General features: G+C 41.8%; 1 protein-coding gene across 2 annotated transcripts in view; it reads left to right on the forward strand.

Moving 5' to 3' along the window:
• Positions 1-15831, forward strand: part of LOC143924326 (alpha-aspartyl dipeptidase-like) — a 78664-nt gene extending 62833 nt beyond the window's left edge. For both annotated transcript variants that reach the window (XM_077448576.1, XM_077448577.1), the window contains exons 6-9: positions 4594-4767; positions 10317-10376; positions 12547-12629; positions 15674-15831. In XM_077448576.1, the coding sequence (XP_077304702.1) occupies positions 4594-4767; positions 10317-10376; positions 12547-12629; positions 15674-15731 (375 nt within the window). In that variant the 3' untranslated portion in view covers positions 15732-15831. The remainder of the gene's footprint in view (positions 1-4593; positions 4768-10316; positions 10377-12546; positions 12630-15673) is intronic.
• The last annotated feature ends 6194 nt before the right edge of the window (positions 15832-22025 follow it).

Here is a 22025-nt window from a genome sequence, read left to right on the forward strand (position 1 = left end):
GACCTTGTAACACTAACGAGTCACATGAAACTGTGGAGGAAAAATGGCATTTTGGGCCCAATTTGGACATTTTCACTTAGGGGTGTACTCACTTTTGTTGCCACCAGTTTCAACATTAATGGCTGTGTGTTGAGTTATTTTGAGAGGACAGCAAATTTACACTGTTATACAAGCCGTACACTCACTACTTTACATTGTAGAAAAGTGTAATTTCTTCAGTGTTGTCACATCACAAAAATGTGAGGGGTGTACTCACTTTTATGAGATACTGTATTTCTTCTGCTTATAAGTCATGCATAGTCATTTTGTATGTGCAAGTTGTACTGATCTGTATATTGCTTTATGGTGCAGAAGGAATGACGCTAGGTAAGACAACCATATCTCTCCTAAAGGCCCTTCATACCATATCACCCAAGACCATATGTAACACTAATCTAGTTCTAAAGGAAGATTAATGTTAAACAGTTATGTCTAGAGGTGGCTGCAGATATTTACATGTACCTTTTCTTCAGCACAGCTCCGTGCAAGTCAATCCACCACCTCTCACTGCGCGATGGCAAATAGAACCAAATAAAAAAGTTAACAATGAGATGTGATGCAATTGGCGCACTGGCATTGCAGTCACCCCACTACACATCGGCCGCTGTGTTGTAAAGGAGTGACTGGTGTGATTAGACCCTAAAGCCCCATACAGATGGGCAAAATGTCAGGAGAAATTTGCTGGTTCAAAAAAAAAAAAAAAGCGGCTGCCATTCTGTGTGTATGTCAGTCTGTCTGACATACCACACTGTGTAGGTCCAGTCTGTAATGTTCACTGTAGACACTGGATCCTGCTCATCTTGACACAAAGGGCTGTGTGTGTGGTTAGCTACATTGATCTAGGATCATGGTCCATTTCTATGGTTTCCAGACCCTGAAGATCCCTTTAGGGATATGCCCACTGTGACGGGCAAAGCAGAGACTCCTAATGGGCCTGGTGACATGGTTAAAGTATTAAACTCAAAAACACTAATGTATTAAATTGCAGGTACCAATTCTTAGATGTGGTGGCTGCATTAAAGTGGTTAAGCCACCATGTTTATACCATCCCCTCTGTTAGATAACAACATGTGTCCTAGTGTCTGTGCTTTATATAAAAAAAATGTGGATTTCTACCTGATTTCACAGTGCCTCCCGGCTCACGTGACTGCTCTGCTCTCTCCTCTCCCCATCTGACAGCTCCAGTGAGAGGGGCCGAGAACTTATGTAGGCCGAATTTAGTTGGCACAAGTAATGTTCAAATTTAGTTTACAACTGATATTTAAAGCGGAGTTCCACCCATTTAAGATTGAGCAGCTACAAAAAGTGTACCTGCTGACTTTTAATAATCACACTTACCTGTCCCACTGTCCAGCGATGGGGGTGCAGGAAGCCTCGCTTCGCTTAAAGCTTCTTAACTGTGGGCACCCAGCTGTGCCTTCACTGCCGGGCACGCACTGCGTGCTGTGAATGGCCGGGCAATCTTCTGGGACCTGTGACATGTCCCAGAAGATTGCAGGGTTGGAGGGGAGAGGTGATCTTCCATCTGGCGGAGCCAGGGGAGGAAGTGGGAGCTGGGTGCCCTGTAAAAACAGGGTACCCGCTCCTTCCCCCCAAAAAAATGACATGCCAAATGTGGCATGTCAGGGGGTCACCTGCACTTAAAGCGGAAGTTAAATTTTTGGGTGGAACTCCGCTTTAAGATCTGCCTGCACAGTACAGACAGGGTAAATTATGACAAACAGAGCTGTCCAGCCCCTTCATAAAGAGAACTCGTAGAATTTTTAGTTTGGGCTTTCCAGAACAGAACATATAAAAAAAAAATGAATTTTTTTTTAAGCTTTGACATGTGAATGAGAAAGCTTAAAAAATATACAGTAGGTGTTATCCCAATTTGGCTGCAAAAGTGGAAATACACCTTAGCGAAATGTTTCCTCCCTTCCCCATACACATTCTACTGGGGCTGTTGGTATTTCTTGACCTTTTCAGCATCAAGCATCTGTATCCCACATTTGCAAGGCTGCCACATGGTCCTCTGTTCACACACTCTCCAAGTTCAACCAGGTAGATGTTTAGGCCTTAGCCTATTGCAAGCTTCAATCACGATTTTTTTGCCAGTGTCCAGTCAACTGGATAGATAGTCTTCATATAACCCATGAAAGGAGGAAAGGAAAAATCACTGGTGCTAGCCTTGGCTCCCACTAGGCCATGGCCCCAACGCATTTTTCTCTGCACCCCGGAGCTTAGTCATGTAACCCATGGTCTGTTATTAGTCCTGGGTCCTATACTGTACTCCAAGATAAGCAATTTATAGGAATATCAAAATTCCTATGTAGCACCCTTTACCTTTTAGGTAGGTGCTAGAGTAGGGTTTTTTTGTGTATGCTGACAGTGCAGGTAAATTTAGGCAGGCCTAGTTGTGAGCTAGGCCTGTTTGTTTTAATCTGGGGGCAGGGGAGTGTTTTTTTAGTGTAGCAGCAGGTGACTGACATGTGCCTCAGCTCTTAAGTCCCTCCTCCGTTTCCTGGGAGAAGGTTCTGGAAAAGAGGCAGGGCAGAGAGCTGGGAGTGCTGACCAATGCCCAACTAGGATTGGCAGAGGGCAGGCCTCCTATATATACCCATGGTCAGCCTGCTGTGGGGGGAGTTGTTGGGTGGATGAACTGAATGAGGGAGTGTAAGCCCACGTACACACGGTCAGAGATTTTGCCAACCAAATCCGTTGGATTTTGCCCGCCAGATTTAGTCCGACGGATTGTGTCCAAAACTGTTGCATACACACGGTTGGGCCAAGTTGGCGAAAAATCCGATCTTTCAGAACGTGATGACGTAATTTCGTTATGATGGGACTACATTCAGGCTAGTAGCCAATAGCTTTGATGTAGGAATTTGATCTGAGCATGCGTGGCACTTGGTCCGATCAAAATGCTCTACACATGATCGGATTAGGTCCGTCCAGCCCAGTTGGTCGGGAAATATTTCCAACATGTTGGAAAATTGGGTCGGGCGGAGATTCGGACGGAATCAGTCCGATGCATACCACACACAGTCGGATTATCTGACGACACAGTCCAATAAGACTCATTCCGACAGATTCTCCGACCGTGTGTACAAGGGCTTAGACTGTCATGGTCTGAGGGGGCCCCCTTTCTGGGAGGGGGGTGTACCTCAGGCCTGGGGCTCGGAGCTGGGAGGGGAGCCACTCTCTGCTTGGTCATTGAGAGGTGTCCTGGAACAGGAGTGGGAAAGAGGACAGTTGGGAGCACTGCCAGGCAAGTTATTCAGGAGGTCTCCATGCCGGGGTCAGTGAGTGAAAAGCACAGTGGAAAGCTCTGGAAGAGACATGCCAGGAATTAGAGCCAAAGGGAGAGACTGTGGGTTGTTTTGGTGTCATTGCAGCCAGGAGGGCTGGCAGGATTTGCTTTGGACATGCTGGGATCAGTAGTCCACCAAGTGTCAGCACGTTTATTCTTCTCTTCTAAAATGGTTGCTACCACAAAGGGGACTGCAAACCCCTGCCTGTAATGGGCTATAAGGAAAACGTTAGGCCTTATTCAGAGTGAGGCCTAGTCATGTGCTAATGGTGACAGTCAGGAACCTAGATTTGGACAGTGAAGTGAAGCAAGTGATCTCAAGTAGTGTGCAGGAGGAGATGTGCAGAGGAAGAAACTTTCAGATTTTGGATTCAAACTACTGTACATTTATTTCCATTGCTAAGGATTCATTATCTGGGCATCCCATGTCCATTTTTCATCCAAGTTTAATCCCCTAATTAAAAACAAAAAAACAAGCAAGAGACTATTCATTGTCTGGGAAAGAGTGCCACAATGAATGTCTGACCAGCAGGGTGAGGGCACCACACCTATTTTTCCACATTTATTTTGTAAAGTGCTGTGCAACAGTGGGTGCACTGTGGATGTGCGCTGTAGAATAAAAGTAAAATGTAATCGTGTGAAGCCATCACATGATCAAAATAACCACTCACAAGGGGGTGACTGATGCAACTATACCCGCTTCTCCTAGGTTCTTGGCTATGTAAGTGAATAGGCCGGGTGACAATAGTGGTTGCCAAGGATGTGATGAGTGCAGGCACCTACTGCTTATATAGCAACAATTGACAACAGAAAGCTGTAATGTTCAGTCATCCCTATTCAACATCACTTGAAGACCATATTTGGATATAGTTTTCATGTGCTCCTCATGTTTGCATGGTAGCCTAATTGGCTTCCACCCAAATAATGTTCCTAGTCTGAATGTCTGATGAAGTGATATTAGATATTGAGAACATATAGTGAATAGTGTTGGGTGTAGTGTATAAAGCATCAGTTAGCTTGTTAATGCTATAAAATAAGAACAATAATAGAATCTGACCTAGGTAGGTTTATTGGTAATTAAAGTACAGACTGTTGTTATGCTATTGAAGTGTTGGATGTTTAAAATGTGAAATGTGTTGAAGATAGTGATTGATGTGGGTGATTATACATATACACTGCAAATTTGAATTTCTGGCATGTACATCTCCCTGTAAATTTTTGCAAACATATGATTTTTCATGTATTCCTGTATCTGATTCCAGGATGGGATCCCTTATATAGGTTCCAGTGCTGGTACTAATGTGGCTACTGTTAGCATCAACACAACTAATGATATGCCAATTGTGTACCCACCATCTCTACTGGCTCTTGGATTAGTAACATTCAACATAAACCCTCACTACCTGGATGCAGATGTCAACAGCAGGCACATGGGGGTATGTTTTTATTTATTTATATTGTCAGTTTAATTGAGGCTGTCAGTCCCCTTTCACGACTATGCGTTTGGCTTACGTAATGTGATGTGTTGCATGGCACCGCAACCCACCACATTAGCTGAATGAAAGCTGTCAACCAACAATATCTTAAAATGAAAGTATGACTTTATTGCTATACAAAGTAAGCATCAGGGTAGCACTTGTTTACGCGTTTCCGCCTACATAGACTTAAACATACCTGGCTACACAGAAACACAATCATGATTTTTTTTAACAGAGAACTCCACCCAAAACAAGCAAGTCAATTAAAACCAATAACAAGGTAGTATAAAACAAATAAGAAAAAAAAATCACACAACGCTGGACATACTGTATGTGGAACAAAACATTGGTTGCTTAATTCATTAAGCAATATTGTGCATTTGTCATTATGAACTCTTTAATAAAATACATTTTATAGAAAGGTTCAGATCCCATCTTTGATTTAAAGTGTTACTAAACCCAGGGCCCTGCATTCACTATATCTGGTCTCCCACAGTACACTGAAATGCAATTATTTTAGTAAATGTAAACTGCTAAATACATTTTCTTATCAGCAGTATATAGCAGTCTTATGACTTCTATCAGTGTCTAGTTAAAGGTTGTAGGATGAGTTTTTATTCTACTCTAACTGTCCTATGAGGCTGCAGGATCTCTGACCCTCTGTCTGGACAGTGCTGATTGGCCCTGTGCCAATCACATGCACACTCTCAAGAAAAAAAAAAAAACCTCTAGCAATACACACCAAACTTGGCATGTGCAGAGTGTGGCACTGTCCTATCAATAGATGGATTGAGGAAAGTGGAAGGGGAGAATCACAGAAGACCGGATCTAACAGCCTTTTTACACAATGCGCAGGATCAAACCCTTAGGTTCCACAGTGTGTATACAGTGCCTTGAAAAAGTATCCATACCCCTTGAAATTTTCCAAATTTTGTCATGTTACAACCAAAAACGAAAATATATTTTATTGGGATATTATTTTGATAGACCAACACAAAGTGGCACATAGTTGTGAAGTGGAAGGAATTTTTTTACAAATAAATATCTGAAAAGTGTGGCGTGCATTTATATTCAGCCCCCTTTACTCTGATATCCCTAACTAAAATCTAGTGCAGGGGTCAGCAACCTCTTTCCACTTAAGGGCCAGATTCAATGTATGTGAATGCATGGAGGGCTGCAGTCACCTGATAATAAATGAAGGTATTCAAAATGCTAACATAGTAATAATAACAGTACAGGTTTACATCACTTTAAGGTGCTTCACTAATACAAAACCAGGTCACCCTGAGGGAGTATGTGGCTGGGGATTCAGATTTTACTGCCCCCCTCCCCATTCTGGCACCCACCAGCATGGTCTGGAGATGGGGTTCCTGTCCCTAGGGAAAATGGGGTTTCTGCCGTTAGGGGAGATGGGGTCCCTGTCCCCAGGGGAGAAGGGTTTCTTGTCCCCAGGGGGAATGGGGCCCCTAATAGGGTCCCCCCTATAGCAGTGTCCTTTGTCCCCTGCACCCCACCCCACAAAGACAAACTGTGTAGGTAGAACTCTCCTACAGGTGTACAGAAAGCAGAGCAGCAGAGATCGGCATAACAGGGCTGGATGGGGGCAGGAACTGCTGAAGTTAACTTTTCACCTTAACAGGCTGGTGATTGATTGGTAGGATCGCCTGGCAACCAATCACGCGCTTTTTAATGAAAAAGTTAACTCCCGCCCCCATTCAACCCTGTGAGGCCGCTGTCCAATGAAGAGGACAGCAGCAAAAATGTCCAGGGGCCAGGTTTCTGGGAATTATAAACGGGCAGGGACGGGCCGGACATACAGTGGTGGCGGGCCGGGTGCGGCCTGTGGGTTGCCCTGATCTAGTGGAACCAATTGCCTTCAGAAGTCACCTAATTGGTAAACAGAGTCAACCTGTGTGTAATTTAATCTCAGTATACAGTAAATCAAGGGTTGTTAGAGAACAAACAGCATCATGAAGGCCAAGGAACACACCAGACAGGTCAGGGATAACGTTGTGAAAACATTTAAAGCAGGGTTAGGCTATAAAAAAAAATATCCCAAGCTTTAAACATCTGACGGAGCACTGTTCAATCCATCATCCGAAAATACAAAGAGTATGGCACAACTGAAAATTTACCAAGACCTAGTCATCCACCTAAACAGACAGGCAAGGAGAGCATTAATCAGAGAAGCAGTCAAGAGGCCCATGGTAACTCTGGAGGAGCCGCAGAGATCCACAACTCAGGTGGGAGAATCTGTCCACAGGACAACTATTAGTCGTGCACTCCACAAATCTGGTCTTTATGGAACAGTGACAAGAAGAAAGCCATTGTTGAAAGAAAGCCATAAGAAGTCCTGTTTGTGAGAAGCCATGTGGGGGACACAGCAAACATGTGGATGAAGGTGCTCTGGTCAGATGAGACTAAAATTTAACCTTTTTGGCCTAAGAGCAAAATGCTATGTGTGGCGGAAAACTAACACTGCACATCACCCTGAACACATCATCCACACCGTGAAACATGGTGGTGGCAGCATCATGTTCTGGGGATGCTTTTCTTCAGCAGGGACAGGGAAGCTGGTCAGAGTTAATGGGAAGATGGATGGAGCCAAACACATGGCAATGGCAATCTTAGAAGAAAACATGTTTGAGTCTGCAAAATAATTGAGACTGGGGTGGGTTCACCTTCCAGCAGGACAATGACCCTAAACATACAGCCAGAGCTACAAAGCATATATCAAAGCATAGTCATGTGTTAGAATGGCCCAGTCAAATTCAAGACCTAAATCCAAATGAGGATCTGTGGCAAGACTTGAAAAGTGCTGTTCACAGATGCTCTCCATCCAATCTGACAGAGCTTGAGCTGTTTTGAGTTCAGTAACACTTTAAGCCCTGTAGTAAATGGGTGGCCAATTTAGGATCTACAAAACTTGCTGTCCCAAAAGACATCTGTCCCCAGTAACCACAGATTGTGTCACCAGTTTTTAAGGGGACCGACAATACCGGCAAGTATAGTTGCCACATCTGTATGATCGATTATTAGTAAGCCATGTTTTCACCATAGATGATGATGAAAATAGGCTAGGTGACGAGAGGGAAACCAAAGTTGGGCCTTTCCTGGAGAATCTACAACACTCCTTGAGGAAATCACATAACTTGCTGTAAGAAAAAAGGTAATATCTGTGATTTTTCAATATTTGACTGAATATGTGGTGACAATTATTACTACCAGGGTGAGTATCCAGAAGAGTGTTTGCTTTCCAAAAAATTCTAAAATATCTCTCTATGACTCTGAAACTCTACCTTCTATCTTATATTGAAAGCAATAATATCAATAGAAAAACACACCAAAGTTTAAAAGCTCCTATATAGAAATACAACTATTTTATTCACATCAAACTCAACATTACAAATGGCTAAAAAACTAGGCCAGGCATAAAGTTAAAATAACCACCTGCATTGCCCCTAATATAATTATATAATGCAAGAGAACAATAGATCGACAAATGTCCATAAAAAGGTCACTCCAGTCAAGTTATATCTCCAATGAGATCACTTGTAGTTCCTTGTTTTGATCTCATGACAGTGGCATATGTAAGTGGGTGGGATTTATTAAGCAGCAAGTTGTGAGGGAATCAGGCTGGACTTCTAAGTTCAGTAGCCACCCCAGGTCTGTAAGGACCCTTTTTGTTAGGTTGAGATCTTTGGCTAACTGTATTGGGGGCTCTGAAAATAAGAGCAGGTCGTCCAGGTAGGCTACTATTGATATCCCCTGGAGCCGGAGAAAGGCCATGGCCTCTGCCAGGACTTTGGTAAAAATGTGGGGTGAAGATGATAGCCCAAATGGTAGGTGTACTCTTTCTCCACCTAGGTCTACAGCAAGGCGTAGAAACTTCTGCAAGGCCTCTGTTATAGGGACGTGTAAATACGCATCCCTTAGGTCCAACTATACCATGAAACAGTTGTGGTGTAGTAGAGCCCTTACTGTAAAGATTGACTCCATACGGAATCTTCTGTAAGTTACTGACCTAATGTTGTCCCTTAAGTTATGTTGTAAAAAAAAAAAGTGGTCAAGGGTAAGGATTTGAATGACTTTGACAAAGACCAAATTGTAATGGCTAGGTCAGAGTATCTCTAAATCTGCAGCTCTTGGGGGATGATCCTGGGTTGCAGTGGTCAGGACCTGAGTGCTGGATCTATCCTGTCTGATGTGGGGGTGCAGTAAAAAATTTCAGGGGGCAGAGTATGGAAGGTCCGCAGGGAAGTACAGGGGGTCAGCAGGGCACATGGTAGCAGCAGCAGTTTGTAGGCAAGTGTATTGGGGCTATTAGTTTTTAGGACAGCATACAGGGATCAGCTGGGCAGTGTACAGGAGTTGGTAAGGCAGTGTACTGGGAATCGGAACGGCAGAGGACAGGGGTCACTGTGGCCACTGTGGCAGGGCAAAGGAAAGAATTGCACATGCCTGTAGTCACCAGCTACTCGCAGTGCAGATCTTCAGTAAGTCCAATCCATGGAGGCTCCACATCACAACTTATCAAAAGGATCTACTGAAAGCTTGATGCCAGATACCACAGCATACCTTCAGAGGTCTAGCAGAGTTCATGCCTTAATAGCTCAAGGCTGTTTTGGTGGCAAAAGGGGGTCTACTTAATATTACGCGAGTGGGCATAATGTTATGGCTGATTTGTTTATAAGGTTCATTGCTTTATACACCAATCAATATAAAGTGCTTGTTCTTTTGTGTCAGTCCACAATCAGAAAACCAATCCTATATAAAGTGTCCAAAGAAATATATCTTCTAGATCCAAATCAAAAAAATCCAAAGGGCTTGTGCCATTGTGACTCCACTCTTGTGTTGTCATCAAATGAGTAGATTACTTGTCTTGCATGCTTCTTTCCACAAGAGGTCTCCCTTTTTCACATCTTCCATGTTTGCCCAGGGAGCCATAAACCAGAAGCAGAAAGAACAATCAGTTTTAATCGGTTTAAAAAATGCACTGAATACTTGTTTTGCACACACATTCAGGAGCATCAACTGTTTGAGGGTTAATAGATTCCATTTGCCAGAATATTCATTTATTACTGGCCATTGGTATGAATGAACGCTCAAGCACTAAACCATGTCTAAGCGCATTTACACAAGTTGTTTTACTGCTTAAGCACTGCTCTCCTGAAAGCGCTGGTGATGAGTTTTTTTTTTTAAGACTGTAAATGCTCCTCATCTAATATGTCTGTAAACCCCCTTGTGTACATGGCCAAATAGGCTAACATAGAGGTGCTTTTGTAGGCTCAAAAAAAAAAAATGTCAGAAGCCTTTAAAAGTGGTGTTTTTGAAAGCAATTGACCATTGTCTTCCCATCGTGTGAACTATTTTCATAGATGTTTAGATCAGCTTCTGACAAGCCGAAATCAGTAAGAATTTTAGTCAATTATGTCCATTTATTGCTCACTGTGATGTTACTTAAATATGTTATCTGTACGTACTAATGTACTGCTTTGTCTGTTCAGGAGACACGAGAGCAACGGATATCTCAGTACCACGAAGAACCAGACACTCCTCCTGTCCTTGTATGTATGAACTGAATTTAAAGGGTTACTAAACCCTCGTTTTTTTTTTTTGTTTTCTTTTTAAATAACCAAGATATCATACTTGCCTCCTCTGTGCAGTTGGTTTTTCACAGAGTGGCCCTGATACTCCTCTTCTGAGGTTTCCCCAGTGGCACTGGTGGCTTCTCCTCATCATGTACCCCGTCTGAGAAGCACGCTCCTTCGGGACACCCGTGCGGGCATGCTCCCAAGTCCTGCTGTGTCCATTGACACAGACAGCGGGACTCAGCCCCGCCCCCTTGTGTCTGCGTCATTGGATATGATTGACAGCAGCCGGAGCCAATGGCTGCACTGCTATCAATCTATCCAATCAGGACATGAAACACCGGCTGGAGCTGGTGTGCGCGTTCCTGTAGCGGGAATTATGGGGCTCAAGTAAAAGGGGGGCTGCTGCATGACAGGAGGTTTTTCACCTTAACGCATAGAATGCATTAAGATGAAGAACCTCAAGGGTTTACAACCCCTTTAAGCATATCTTGCATTTATGAGATGCCATAAGCAGGTTTTACATTAACATTAACTATTAAGCTTCTAAATTGTTTTTTCAACTTCAGTTTTTCTCTTAATCATAGAGGAATAGTTATTTATTGTCATGGCTACTAGTCATGGAGAAAACAAATGCTGATGCATCATGTCTCCAGAACCAAATGTTTTTGTTCTTCGGAAAGTCTGTCTAATGTGACCCTGTCTCTGCATTTCACTCAATTATGCATGGATTAAAGTTTGGCTGAGTCGATCCATGTATGGGCACTGAAGTTGTACAGACGCCGATCTTCCAATCAATTTCTGTACAACTGCTCTGTTGGATTTTCTTTGCTCGATCATTCTCCACTGTCAAAAGACAATAGCTCGGTGGGGAGGATTTCCTTATCCACAGTATGTGGATGGGGGAATCGAGTCAGTTTTTCTGTTCAACCCGCTGGATGAACTAAACAAAATTGACCCATCTCTGGCAAGCAAAACTGCCTCATAGTTGGTACTGTTGGGCACCATTTTTTTTTTTAAAAGACCCCGCATCCACCATCTTTACAACGGTAAGCGTTAACGCCAAGATTGGTGTGATCAGATATTTTCCAAATATAAAAATGGTGCTGTTTACATCAGGGGAAAAAAGAAGCGATGACAATATTCGTCGATTCCAGTTTCCTATACCATGGAGTTCATTTGGAACCTATCCGGTCCTCGGTGAGCTCTATGGCAAGCCGATAGAACCGCCTTCTTCAGTGCCGGGCTCGCTGGTGGGACGGTAGAGCCACTGGCGGGGGGGGGTGACCCCTCCTGCTGCCTGTAAAAAACACTCATCTGCTGGTTAAAAAAAAGCAATACTTGGATAATGCCTGTAGCTGCAGGCATCATCCTGGTAATAACCACTTAAAGTCAATCACATACATGTAATTTGCTTTTAATCTCTCAACCACGAGACTAAGTTCTAAGTCACCATTTGTAAATAAATAAATAAATCCACATTATTTTGCTAGTAAAAACCTGTTCATTTATTGATTTTTAAATGGAATTTGCACAGCGCTTCACCCACAAGCAATGGATCACAGGTGCAATGTCAGGTTCCTGCAGACACTCACTACAGCCACCTGCCCTTACCTCCGTATGATCAGACAACTACTTGGCTGCAGGAAGAGCCCATAAACTACAAGGGCTGTAATAATATTGGATCCTAAACTAAAAAGCAGCAACTAATACATGAAATACACAAATATGTTATCAAGAAAGGAGAAACCACCACTTCACTGAAGGAAGACTGCACTTATATCATTTTTATCAGTTATCACAGGCGTTCATATCACTAATAAGAGATTGCTTGGACGTTATTTTTAAGATTTTGATTCATTTACTTTTTGCAATCTTTTTTGATTTTTATTTTTCAATTTGCACATTCACTTATATTTTGTCACCATATGTTTAGAATTAATTAATGTTGTGTTGTGTTATTAATTTTTTGTGTTACATTCATGTACATATATTCAAATTTTTTATTTTTTTTGATCACTGGTGGTTTCATTGTTAGCGCAACTATTTCTTCCTCCTTTCCTGTAGTAATATATATGTGTACAGAAGTATATGTATTTGGTTATGAAAGGTGTGAAATTTTCTTCACCAGAAATTCTGTTTTCAGGGTCTTCGAGAGGGTTGTATGCTTCTAGTTGAAGGGAATAAAGCAACACTTCTTGGCAAAACCAAAGCTCGACTCTTTCTAAGGTAAGAGCTGACCTGATCTGAGAGGGCAGTTTATGATTACAAATGTAAAAACACAATAATTGTTGCATTAAGGTATTTCCAGCAGGCAAAGCTGTGTCATCTGGGGTGATGAGGGAATGGTTATAATGTCAGGATACTGAACATATAGTCCAAAGTTCTGACCATTGAACAGCAGACAGCCAATAAATGAATACAATTATGTTAAGAATGACTCATGGTAGGGGTACAGGGTTTTTTAAGAAAAGTCCATAGCCTGGGTGATTACCACAGGGAATGTAGCTTGCACAGGGAAGGCAGCACGCTGAAGAGTAGAAGAACCTATGGGAAGAATACAAGAAAAACAGACAAGCAGCACCAATCTAAGTGCAGCAATATTGTAACATATTTAATTTAGTAGTAATGCACTCACTTGAAACAGGATAAAAGCAGGCACATCTTAGTGAATGTCAGATGAACAACAGGGTCCAAAACGATCATCCAGGCAGCATGGCGACACCAGTGCAGCCTACAGCACCTGTCAATGTGCGTTCAATGGTTTGTACCAAATATACCATGTAGCAAGCGTGTTTCATTTCAAATGTCCTTCACAAAGCATTGCTCATACCTACTTTTTTCTTTAAGTACATTCTCAGACTTCTTGTTAAAAAAAAAAGTACACTCTCAGTGAAAAATAAAGCATTACTAAAACCAGTGTTCAGACCTAATGTAGAATTCCACCCACAAATCAAACTCTAAAAATGTATGCTACTTTGACTATAGTCACCACAATTTAAAGTGTCTTGAATATCCCCCTTTAGTTTGGATTATTTACATGTCGATTTTGCCATTGCTTCTGGGAATCCTGCATTTCATATGGTAGGCCATCAAAGATAATGCTGTGTTCCTAAATTCACAGCTATGTTATTGTCCTTCCAGTGTGAGTCTCAAAACCACTCACAGCTCTGACATTATCACCTTCTGGCCTCACTCCAGCAGACTCCGCCAACTACCTATAGAGGAAGAGCTCAAAGTATTGGTGGTCCCAGGACCACCACAATACAATTTTTATAAACTATGGCTATAGAATGATTTTTTTAAACATGCTTTTACTTCTTTGAAGAGGCTGTCATTACTGCATTCAGCATACGTTTGAGTGCATAACTTGCCGTCTACTTTAAAGTATATGTGTAGATTCTGTAACCAGAATCAGAACAAGAAAAATTCTGATTTTTTTGACAAGTTTACCTTTGAGAGGACAATTGGTAATCTTTTACAAAACGAATTTACTGAAAGCTGAGCTCCCCTCCGGCCACTGACAGCTTTAATCCAACGGCTTCCATATCAATCCTCAGGCATTTTAATTGCCCAGACCACGAATAGTTTTCTTTTGGTGGTTTTAATCACTTTTGTGTTTTTTATATTTCCCTTAATAAAAATAGCTTTTCTTAGTTTCTGTCAGTAAATTTTGTAAATAAGTAATTTTTCTCCTTCACTGATGGGGCGGCCCTTATGGGCACTCATAATGAGGCACGAATATGCTGCACTTATGGGTACTGATATATGGCACTGATAGGTGGGATTGATGGATAGCACTGGTAGCCAGCACTGACTGACATCACTAATGTACACTTATTGCTGGCACTGTGGGGGATTTATTGTAATCAGGGCACTGATGATCAGTGCCCTGATTACATATCTAGATGTTCCCTGAGGAGATGCCGCTCATCGGCTCACCTCGCCACACATTCTGTCCGTGTGAGGCAAGGAGTGCCAATTACCGGCACCTCCATGTTTACATGTGACCGGCTGCGATTGGACACAGCCGATCACATGGTTAAAGAGCTGCGGCTCTTTACAGAGATCGGGGGAGCAACAAGAGCGGTCGTTCCGGGGCACCGTCATATGACGACATCCCAGAACGAGAGCCACACCTCCCCGCCATAATTTGGCGGTGGGTGGGCGACAAGTGGTTAACCACTTCAATATTGGACACACTCACCCTCTTTCTGGCCAGGCTAATTTTTACCTTTCATTATTCAGTCACTTTACCCAAATAAAATTATCATTTTTTTTTTACACAAATAGAGCTTTTTTTTGATGGTATTTAATGAATACTGTTTTTTTTTTTGCTTTATAAATGAAAAAAATACCCCAAAATGTTGAAAAGAACACGCTTTTCTTAATTTCGTTCATATGGATTTTTGCAAGTTAATAATCTTTCTTCATAAATCTTTCTTCATAAATTGAAAACCATAGTGATTCTGTACTGCTCTGGGGAGGTGGTGAGGATTTTATTTTCACTATGATTTCTTATTACAGTGATGATCTGATCACTTATTAGCGATAAATTTTATGAATGGCGTCCGTTTATATGCCATTGTGTACTATTGTGATAGCTGTAATTGACGACATGGTACAGATTCACTGTGATTGGGCCCTGTGATCACTGTGACCAATCACAGAGATCACAATAGTACACAGTGAATGGCTATGAATGAAAATGTGTACTATTGACATGTGATTGCTGTGACTGGTCACATGGTACCAGGGCCAGACCTGTACAACAATTTGTCAACATGCGAAAGATTGTGCTGCTGTGTGACCCTAGGCCTAGGGCTTGTATGCAGCACGCACCCAGAGGTTGCATATGACATTCTCCCAGAATAATAGTGCTCCTGTCTGGCCATAATTTTACATTGGGCAGGGTGGGAAGTGGTTAAAGAGACATGGCATGTCTGTTTTGAGGTAAAAAATCCTGCCTGTCCACAGTTTGTTTTCATTAAAACTCCACTTTAATCTAAGGTTTATCACAGCATTTCTGGCAGAATCAACAGGTATTTATTACACACTTTGGTATATTTCACAGAAAAATAGGGAGCAAATAGGTTTCATTTTAGGGTTTACATACACTTTAACAGACCATACCAGAACCCAGTGCAGGTTAGAAACAGGATTATAATCTGACTGGTTGCTGTCAGTGGTATGGATATACCTCCACACAATAGCGTGGATATAACAGTTGTTATGAAATGTAACAACACACTCTCTTTATTTTCTTGCTGCAGAGACAAAGACCCTACAGAACATGAGCCAGGACAAGACTTCAGCTTCCTCTTGGATTAGTGATGAACAAAATATATAGTAAAACAAACATTTTGTGCAGTCTTGTGTGTTTTTAATAAACTACAGGTTAAAACTGAAAATACAATTATATAAAATATTATACAGACTTTTCATTTTTTTTTCTTACTTTTTTAATCAGGAGCTGCAGGTCAAATGCAAAGGGTTAGTGACATTATTGGTAATAGATGGGTGGACTTTATGGAGTTGATTTACTAAAACTGGCACATGCAAAATCTGGTGCAGCTGTGCATGGTAGCCAGTCAGCAGATTTTAGTTGCTCAGCGGGGGATCGCTCCACTGATCCTTGCTGAGCAGGCAGATGACAAGTCTGCGTGCAGGACACAGTCCCACTCTCTTCTATAGCTAAATCGGATGGAAGCGAATTGCTTGTCCGTTTCCATCCAATCCAATCTGCCGGACGGATGGAAAATAGGACCATCTGTCTGATTTTTGCGGGCACGATCGGATCAGATGGCAGCAGGTGTAAGCGGACACGTGTCATGTCCACCTGAAAAACTGGCAGGCAGACCTGATTGGAAAGCCCATGTGAAAGGGCCCTAAAGCTGGTCATAACGTAATAAATTTTGCAAACAAATGTTCTTATGAAAGATGCTTAGTACAATCTAAGGCTTGATAAATGTCATTAAAAAGTACTTAAAAAATGTTATTTACTTGAAATCAATTGAACAGAGATGAAAAAAATAAAATAATTGACATTCCTTGCCACAACCAAGAAATACAAATGTTGGTTTTGGGTATACTTTAACCACTTATGGACCAGGCCATTTTTTGCAATATGGCACTGCGGCGCTGTACCCAAATAAAATTGATGTCCTTTTTTCCCACAAATAGAGCTTTCTTTTGGTGCTATTTGATCAACTCTGCGGCTTTTATTTTTTGCGCTTTAAACAAAAAAAGACCGACAAGTTTGAAAAAAAAAGAATGTTATTTTGCTATAATAAATATCCCCAATAAAAAAAAAATGTCTTCCTCAGTTTAGACCTATATGCATTCTTCTACATATTTTTGGTAAAAAAAAAAAAAAAAAAAACTAAGCATCCATTGATTTGCGAAAAAGTTATAGTGGCTACAAAATAGGGGATAGATTTATGGGATTTTTATTATTATTTTTTTTTTCTAGTAATGGCGGTGATCTGCGATTTTTAGCGGGACTGCTACATTGCGGTGTACACATCGGACACTTTTTTGGGACCATTGACATTTATACAGCGTTTAGAGCTAAAAAATAGCCACCGATTACTGTATAAATGTCACTGGCTGGGAAGGGGGAGGGGGAGATCAAGGGGTTAAATGTGTGTCCCTAACTTGGGGGGAAGGGGTGGGACTACCTGGAGGAGACCGATTGCTGTTCATAATCAGTATGAACAGCAAATCTGTCTCCTCTCTCCTGACAGAACAGAGATCTGTCTGTTTACATTGACAGATCTCCGTTCTTTTTCTCTCAGAAGCGGACATAGTGGCCGCCGGGCACATGCATTGGCTCCGTTGTCATGCAGAGGGCGTGCGCCCGTGCCCCCTAGTGGTCTTAAAGCACCTGGCGTACAGCAACAGCGATTCGCCTCGGGGAGCCAACCTGCCGCATTAACATACATCTTTTGCAGAAAAGAAAAAAGATTTCTGTTGGTCCTATGAAAGACTTTAGTATCCAGTTAGCCTCCTGGTAACAATTACATCCTGGTATCTGTCTTTTGGGTTGGGAAAACCATGGAGACACAGGAAGGAGTTCAGCAGCTAACCTCATTGACAAACACCCTGCACCTGCCCTCCCCCTCCAGCCCTCTTCTGTACTCACATACAATTAATGTCTATGACCACCTTTCTCACTGAATGCTTTTTTGAAAGAAAAAAAATGGATCTTTTGCGTAAAGCGGAGTTCAACCCAAAAGTGGAACTTCCGATCATTCATCTCCTCTCCCCCTCTGGTGCTTTTGGGGGGGGGGGGGGGGAGGAGGAGAGGATACCTGTCTTTGACAGGTATCCTGTTCCCACTTCCAGGAGTCCGGGCTGCGGCTCATGACATCTCCACAGGGCTCCCTCCTCCCCCCCCTGTGGCCGGGCCAGTAGGGGAGAGGAATGGGGCCTCGTTCGTGCGCAGTAGGGTTCCCGGTGTGAAGCTGTAAGGCTACACTGCCTGGTACCCTTACCTGAAATGGTAGTGCCAGCACCCAACAGCTGATAGAAACATCAGCTGCAGTGCTGGTAAGTGTCCTATTGTTAAAAGCCAGCAGAAGCAGTATGTGTAGCTGCTGGCTTTTAAGAAAAAAAAAAAATGATGTCGCCCTGGCTCTCTCAGATCATAACCCATCTGGTCTCTGTCCACCTCTGTGACTAGCCATGCAAACCACTGGATTTTTTCCCCAGGCTTGACGGTAAGAATGGTAAGCCCGAAAAACACTGGCGCGTGGGGGTAAGCCTGAAAAACACCCGCTGCTTCAAATAGCAATCCAGTGGCTAGGATCGCTTTTATGAGAAACAGAATAATCGCCAGCTGAAGAAAAAAAAAGAAGCTTCAGTCATAACCCCAAAAATAGACCACCTAAAAGCTGCAACATATATATACTTATTGCGGTCGGCAAGTGGTTCAGAAAGGTAAGCACGTCCTAATCTGTGATGCACAAGGCAGTGAATGATGGGATATGAAGATTCCTGGATGGTCATCACATGATCTACATACAGGAAGTGATGGAGGCAGAAAACATGAGGTAAAATAGGTGAGCACATTGGGATGGCCTGGGCAGAAAGGACATTAGAAAAGGCTTCTATTTATTATGAAAAGTGAAATTCTGCCTGAAAAAGGTGAACTTGGCCTTAATCTTCCTTACTGTGTGTACATTATATATTTTGCAGAAATGTAGAGACAATACTTTGTGTTGGTATCCTGGTTAAATACAAAATAAAGGACACAGAAATGTAAGGCATTCCATTTTATTCTGCTGCCAAAAGTTACACTATATACAACAATGAATTCAAATGTATTCTGTACAAAATACTAACTTATTACAGTTTACAAATCTTAAGTTTCTAGAAAAGTGCAAAACATTTTAAAATCCACAATCACCCTGTACACAAAATAGAGCAGATATACAGAGTCCTTTCAATGGCAGAGATGTCTTTGGTTCATTGCCGCGCAAATGGCTGGGACATTCTTTGCCACTTAAAGGAGTAAAATAATTATTAAAATGTCATGTCACAAAAGGTCAGTCTTTAGAAGAAAGGCTGTACACTTCAAACTAAAAACAAAATATGTTGCACAAAAGACACCAGGGAACTTCAGTACAAACTATTAAAGATATTATTCAAAGATGTAAAGTAAAAACCTAAGGACTTGCCAACCAGAAATATAGGGGAATGTGCAAGAACACTGACCACATTTTCAGGGGTTGTTCAGGTCAAATGCCATATACCAAAAGACAAAATCAGTAAGAAAATGAGCAGGTTTGAGTGAGTAAGTTAAAGAGGAAGTAAACACTGCCTCTTTTTTTTTTATGTTTCATGACCTGCAAAGTAAAAGCATAATGTGCTAGTATGCAATGCATACTAGCACATTATGTGAAACCTACTTGCAAATGAAGCCCTCGTCGTCACCGCTTAAGCCCGCATCCATCTTCGCCCATCTTCCTTCCGGATCCTGTGTGACTAGCCGGAGCCGCATGCCAGTCAAGCATGTTTAGGAGATATTTCCACTACCTATAGGTACAAACAATCCATGGAAGTTTACTTCCTCCCACTGCATATATGCTGCAGCAGGGTGAGCACTGCCTAAGCCCTGCTCCCGCTATGGTTTGACACACTGGGAGCCAATTATTGGGTCCTGCGGCCGGGACCCACCGATCGCTTTCCGAGGAGAGGCAGAACAGCGGTCTGTATATGAAAGACAAGGCAGACCGCTGTTCTGTCAGAGAGTAAAATGGAGATCTTGTGTTTCTGCTAATCAGAAACACGGGTCTCCGTTTTCCTCTAGTGCATCCACCCCCCGTTAGACATCACTCCCTAGGAGCGCACGTAACTCTTTGATCACCCCTGATGTTAGCCTCTTTCCTGCCAGTGTCATTTATACAGCGAGTGCATTTTTTATTTATTTTTTTAGCACTGACTACTGTATTGCTGTCACTGGTCCCCAAAAAGTGTCACTTAGTGTCAGATTTGTCTGCAGCAATGTCGCAGTCCCGCTAAAAATCACTGATCGCCGCCATTAACCACTTCAGCCCGGAAGGTTTTACCCCCTTTCTGATTGCGTCGCTTTAGCTGGTAATTGCGCAGTCATGCAATACTGTACTCAAACTAAATTTGCATCCTTTTTTTTCCCCACAAATAGAGATTTCTTTTGGTGCTATTTGATCACCTCTGTGTTTTTTGCGCTATACGCAACCATTTTGAAAAAAACAATGTTTTACCTTTTGCTATAATAAATATCCCCAAAAAATGTTTTTAAAAATAAATCTACTTTCTTCATCAGTTTAGGCCAATATATGTTCTTCTACATATTTTTGGTAAAAAAAAAAATCGCAATACGCGTATATTCATTGGTTTGCACAAAAGTTATAGCGTCTACATACTATGGGAAAGATTTATCTCATTTTTATTATTATTTTTTACTAGTGATTTTTTAATGTGATTTTTAGCAGTATTGTGACATTGCGGTGGACAAATCGGACATTTTGGGGACCATTGACATTTATACAGCGATCGGTGCTATAAAAACGCACTGATTACTGTGTAAATGATACTGGTAGGGAAGGGGTTAACACTAAGAGGTGATCAAGGGGTTAAATGTGTGTTCCCTAGGTGTGTTCTAACTGTATGGGGATAGGACTGAGTAGGAGAGGAGACATTTCGCTGTTCCTACTTACTAGGGACAAACGACATGTCTACTAAAAAAAAGAAAAAAAAAAAAAAGATAAAAAGTCCATAAATCTATCCCATAGTTTGTAGACGCTATAACTTTTGCGCAAACCAATCAATATACTCTTATTGGGATTTATTTTTATTTTTTTTACCAAAAACATGTAGCAGAATACTTATAGGCCTAAATTGATGAAGAAATTCGATTTTTTTTATTGGATGTTACATAGGTACATAGTAGGTGAGGTTAAAAAAAGACCAGTCCATCAAGTCCAACCTATCTGTGTCTTTATGTGTTTTATAGCAGAAAGCTATATGTTTTTTTTTCAAAATTGTCTGTCTTTTTTTGTTAATAGCGCAAAAAAAAAAAAAACGCAGAGGTGATCAAGTACCACCAAAAGAAAGATCTATTTGTGGGGAAAAAAGGACATTCATTTTCTTTGGGTACAGTGTCGCATGACCGCATAATTCTCAGTTCAACAAACACAGCGCCGTTTTGCAGAAAATGGCCTAGTGAGGAAGAGGGTAAAACCTTCCAGAGCTGAAGTGGTTAAACACAAACTGTTTATTCAACAGTGTGGTGCTCTCTGCTAGGGAATCTCAAATAACAATTTAAAGGGGGTCATTAAAAACTAAGAGCTGTTCTGTTTGATGGGAGCAATAGGTTTGTCTCTGCTGCTTATTCAACTCCCTTTGACCTCCCCCTAAGCCTGCCACAATCCTAGGTCAAGAGTATATGATAAACATTTGCGCAAGCAAACGTTACCATCATAGCATATTCACATCAATTAGAAATCCCCTTCTTCTAATACATAAAACTGTTCACTGCCATATGCTCTTCATCTTAAAATGGAAATTTATCTTCAAATTTTAAATATTATACAGTACAAGGTGCACGCTTCACATCAACTATTAGGATTAGATTGAAGCAATTTAAGCACACATGAGAAACATGGTATTAAATATTACCTTAATAAACTAAAGTCCCACTTTTAAAAACTGCAAGCAGGCAGGCTCTTTGTTGCAGGAGAGATATGCAACATTTCTTGTACAATAAAAGGAAACCAAACTGCCTGCTTGCAATTTTCTTTGGAATGTACACTGAGCTGCGCAAGTGCACAGCGCTTGTGTGCCAGGATGACTGCACCCCCACAAATGCGCAGAAGTGACTTAATCCAGCTTCGGTCTAAGAGAAGGCTGCAGTCTAGCACCCAGGAGAAGCTGGGTAGAAGATGCTGGTGCCTGCAAGGGATGTCACACTGTTGAAGGGAGGTAAGTACTGTGGAGTTTAGCTCCACTTTAAATACACAGCTTCATATAAAAAACTCAACTTTTTCAGTAATAGTTAAAGCAGTGTTCCACCCAAACGTTGAACTCCTGCCCATTTGTCTCCCCCCCAGTGCCAAATGTCTTTGACAGGTATCCTGTCCC

The sequence above is a fragment of the Lithobates pipiens genome, unplaced genomic scaffold, assembly GCF_037356315.1.
Source record: "Lithobates pipiens isolate NorthernLeopardFrog02 unplaced genomic scaffold, aLitPip1_a1.2 Scaffold_22, whole genome shotgun sequence".
Taxonomy (NCBI): domain Eukaryota; kingdom Metazoa; phylum Chordata; class Amphibia; order Anura; family Ranidae; genus Lithobates; species Lithobates pipiens.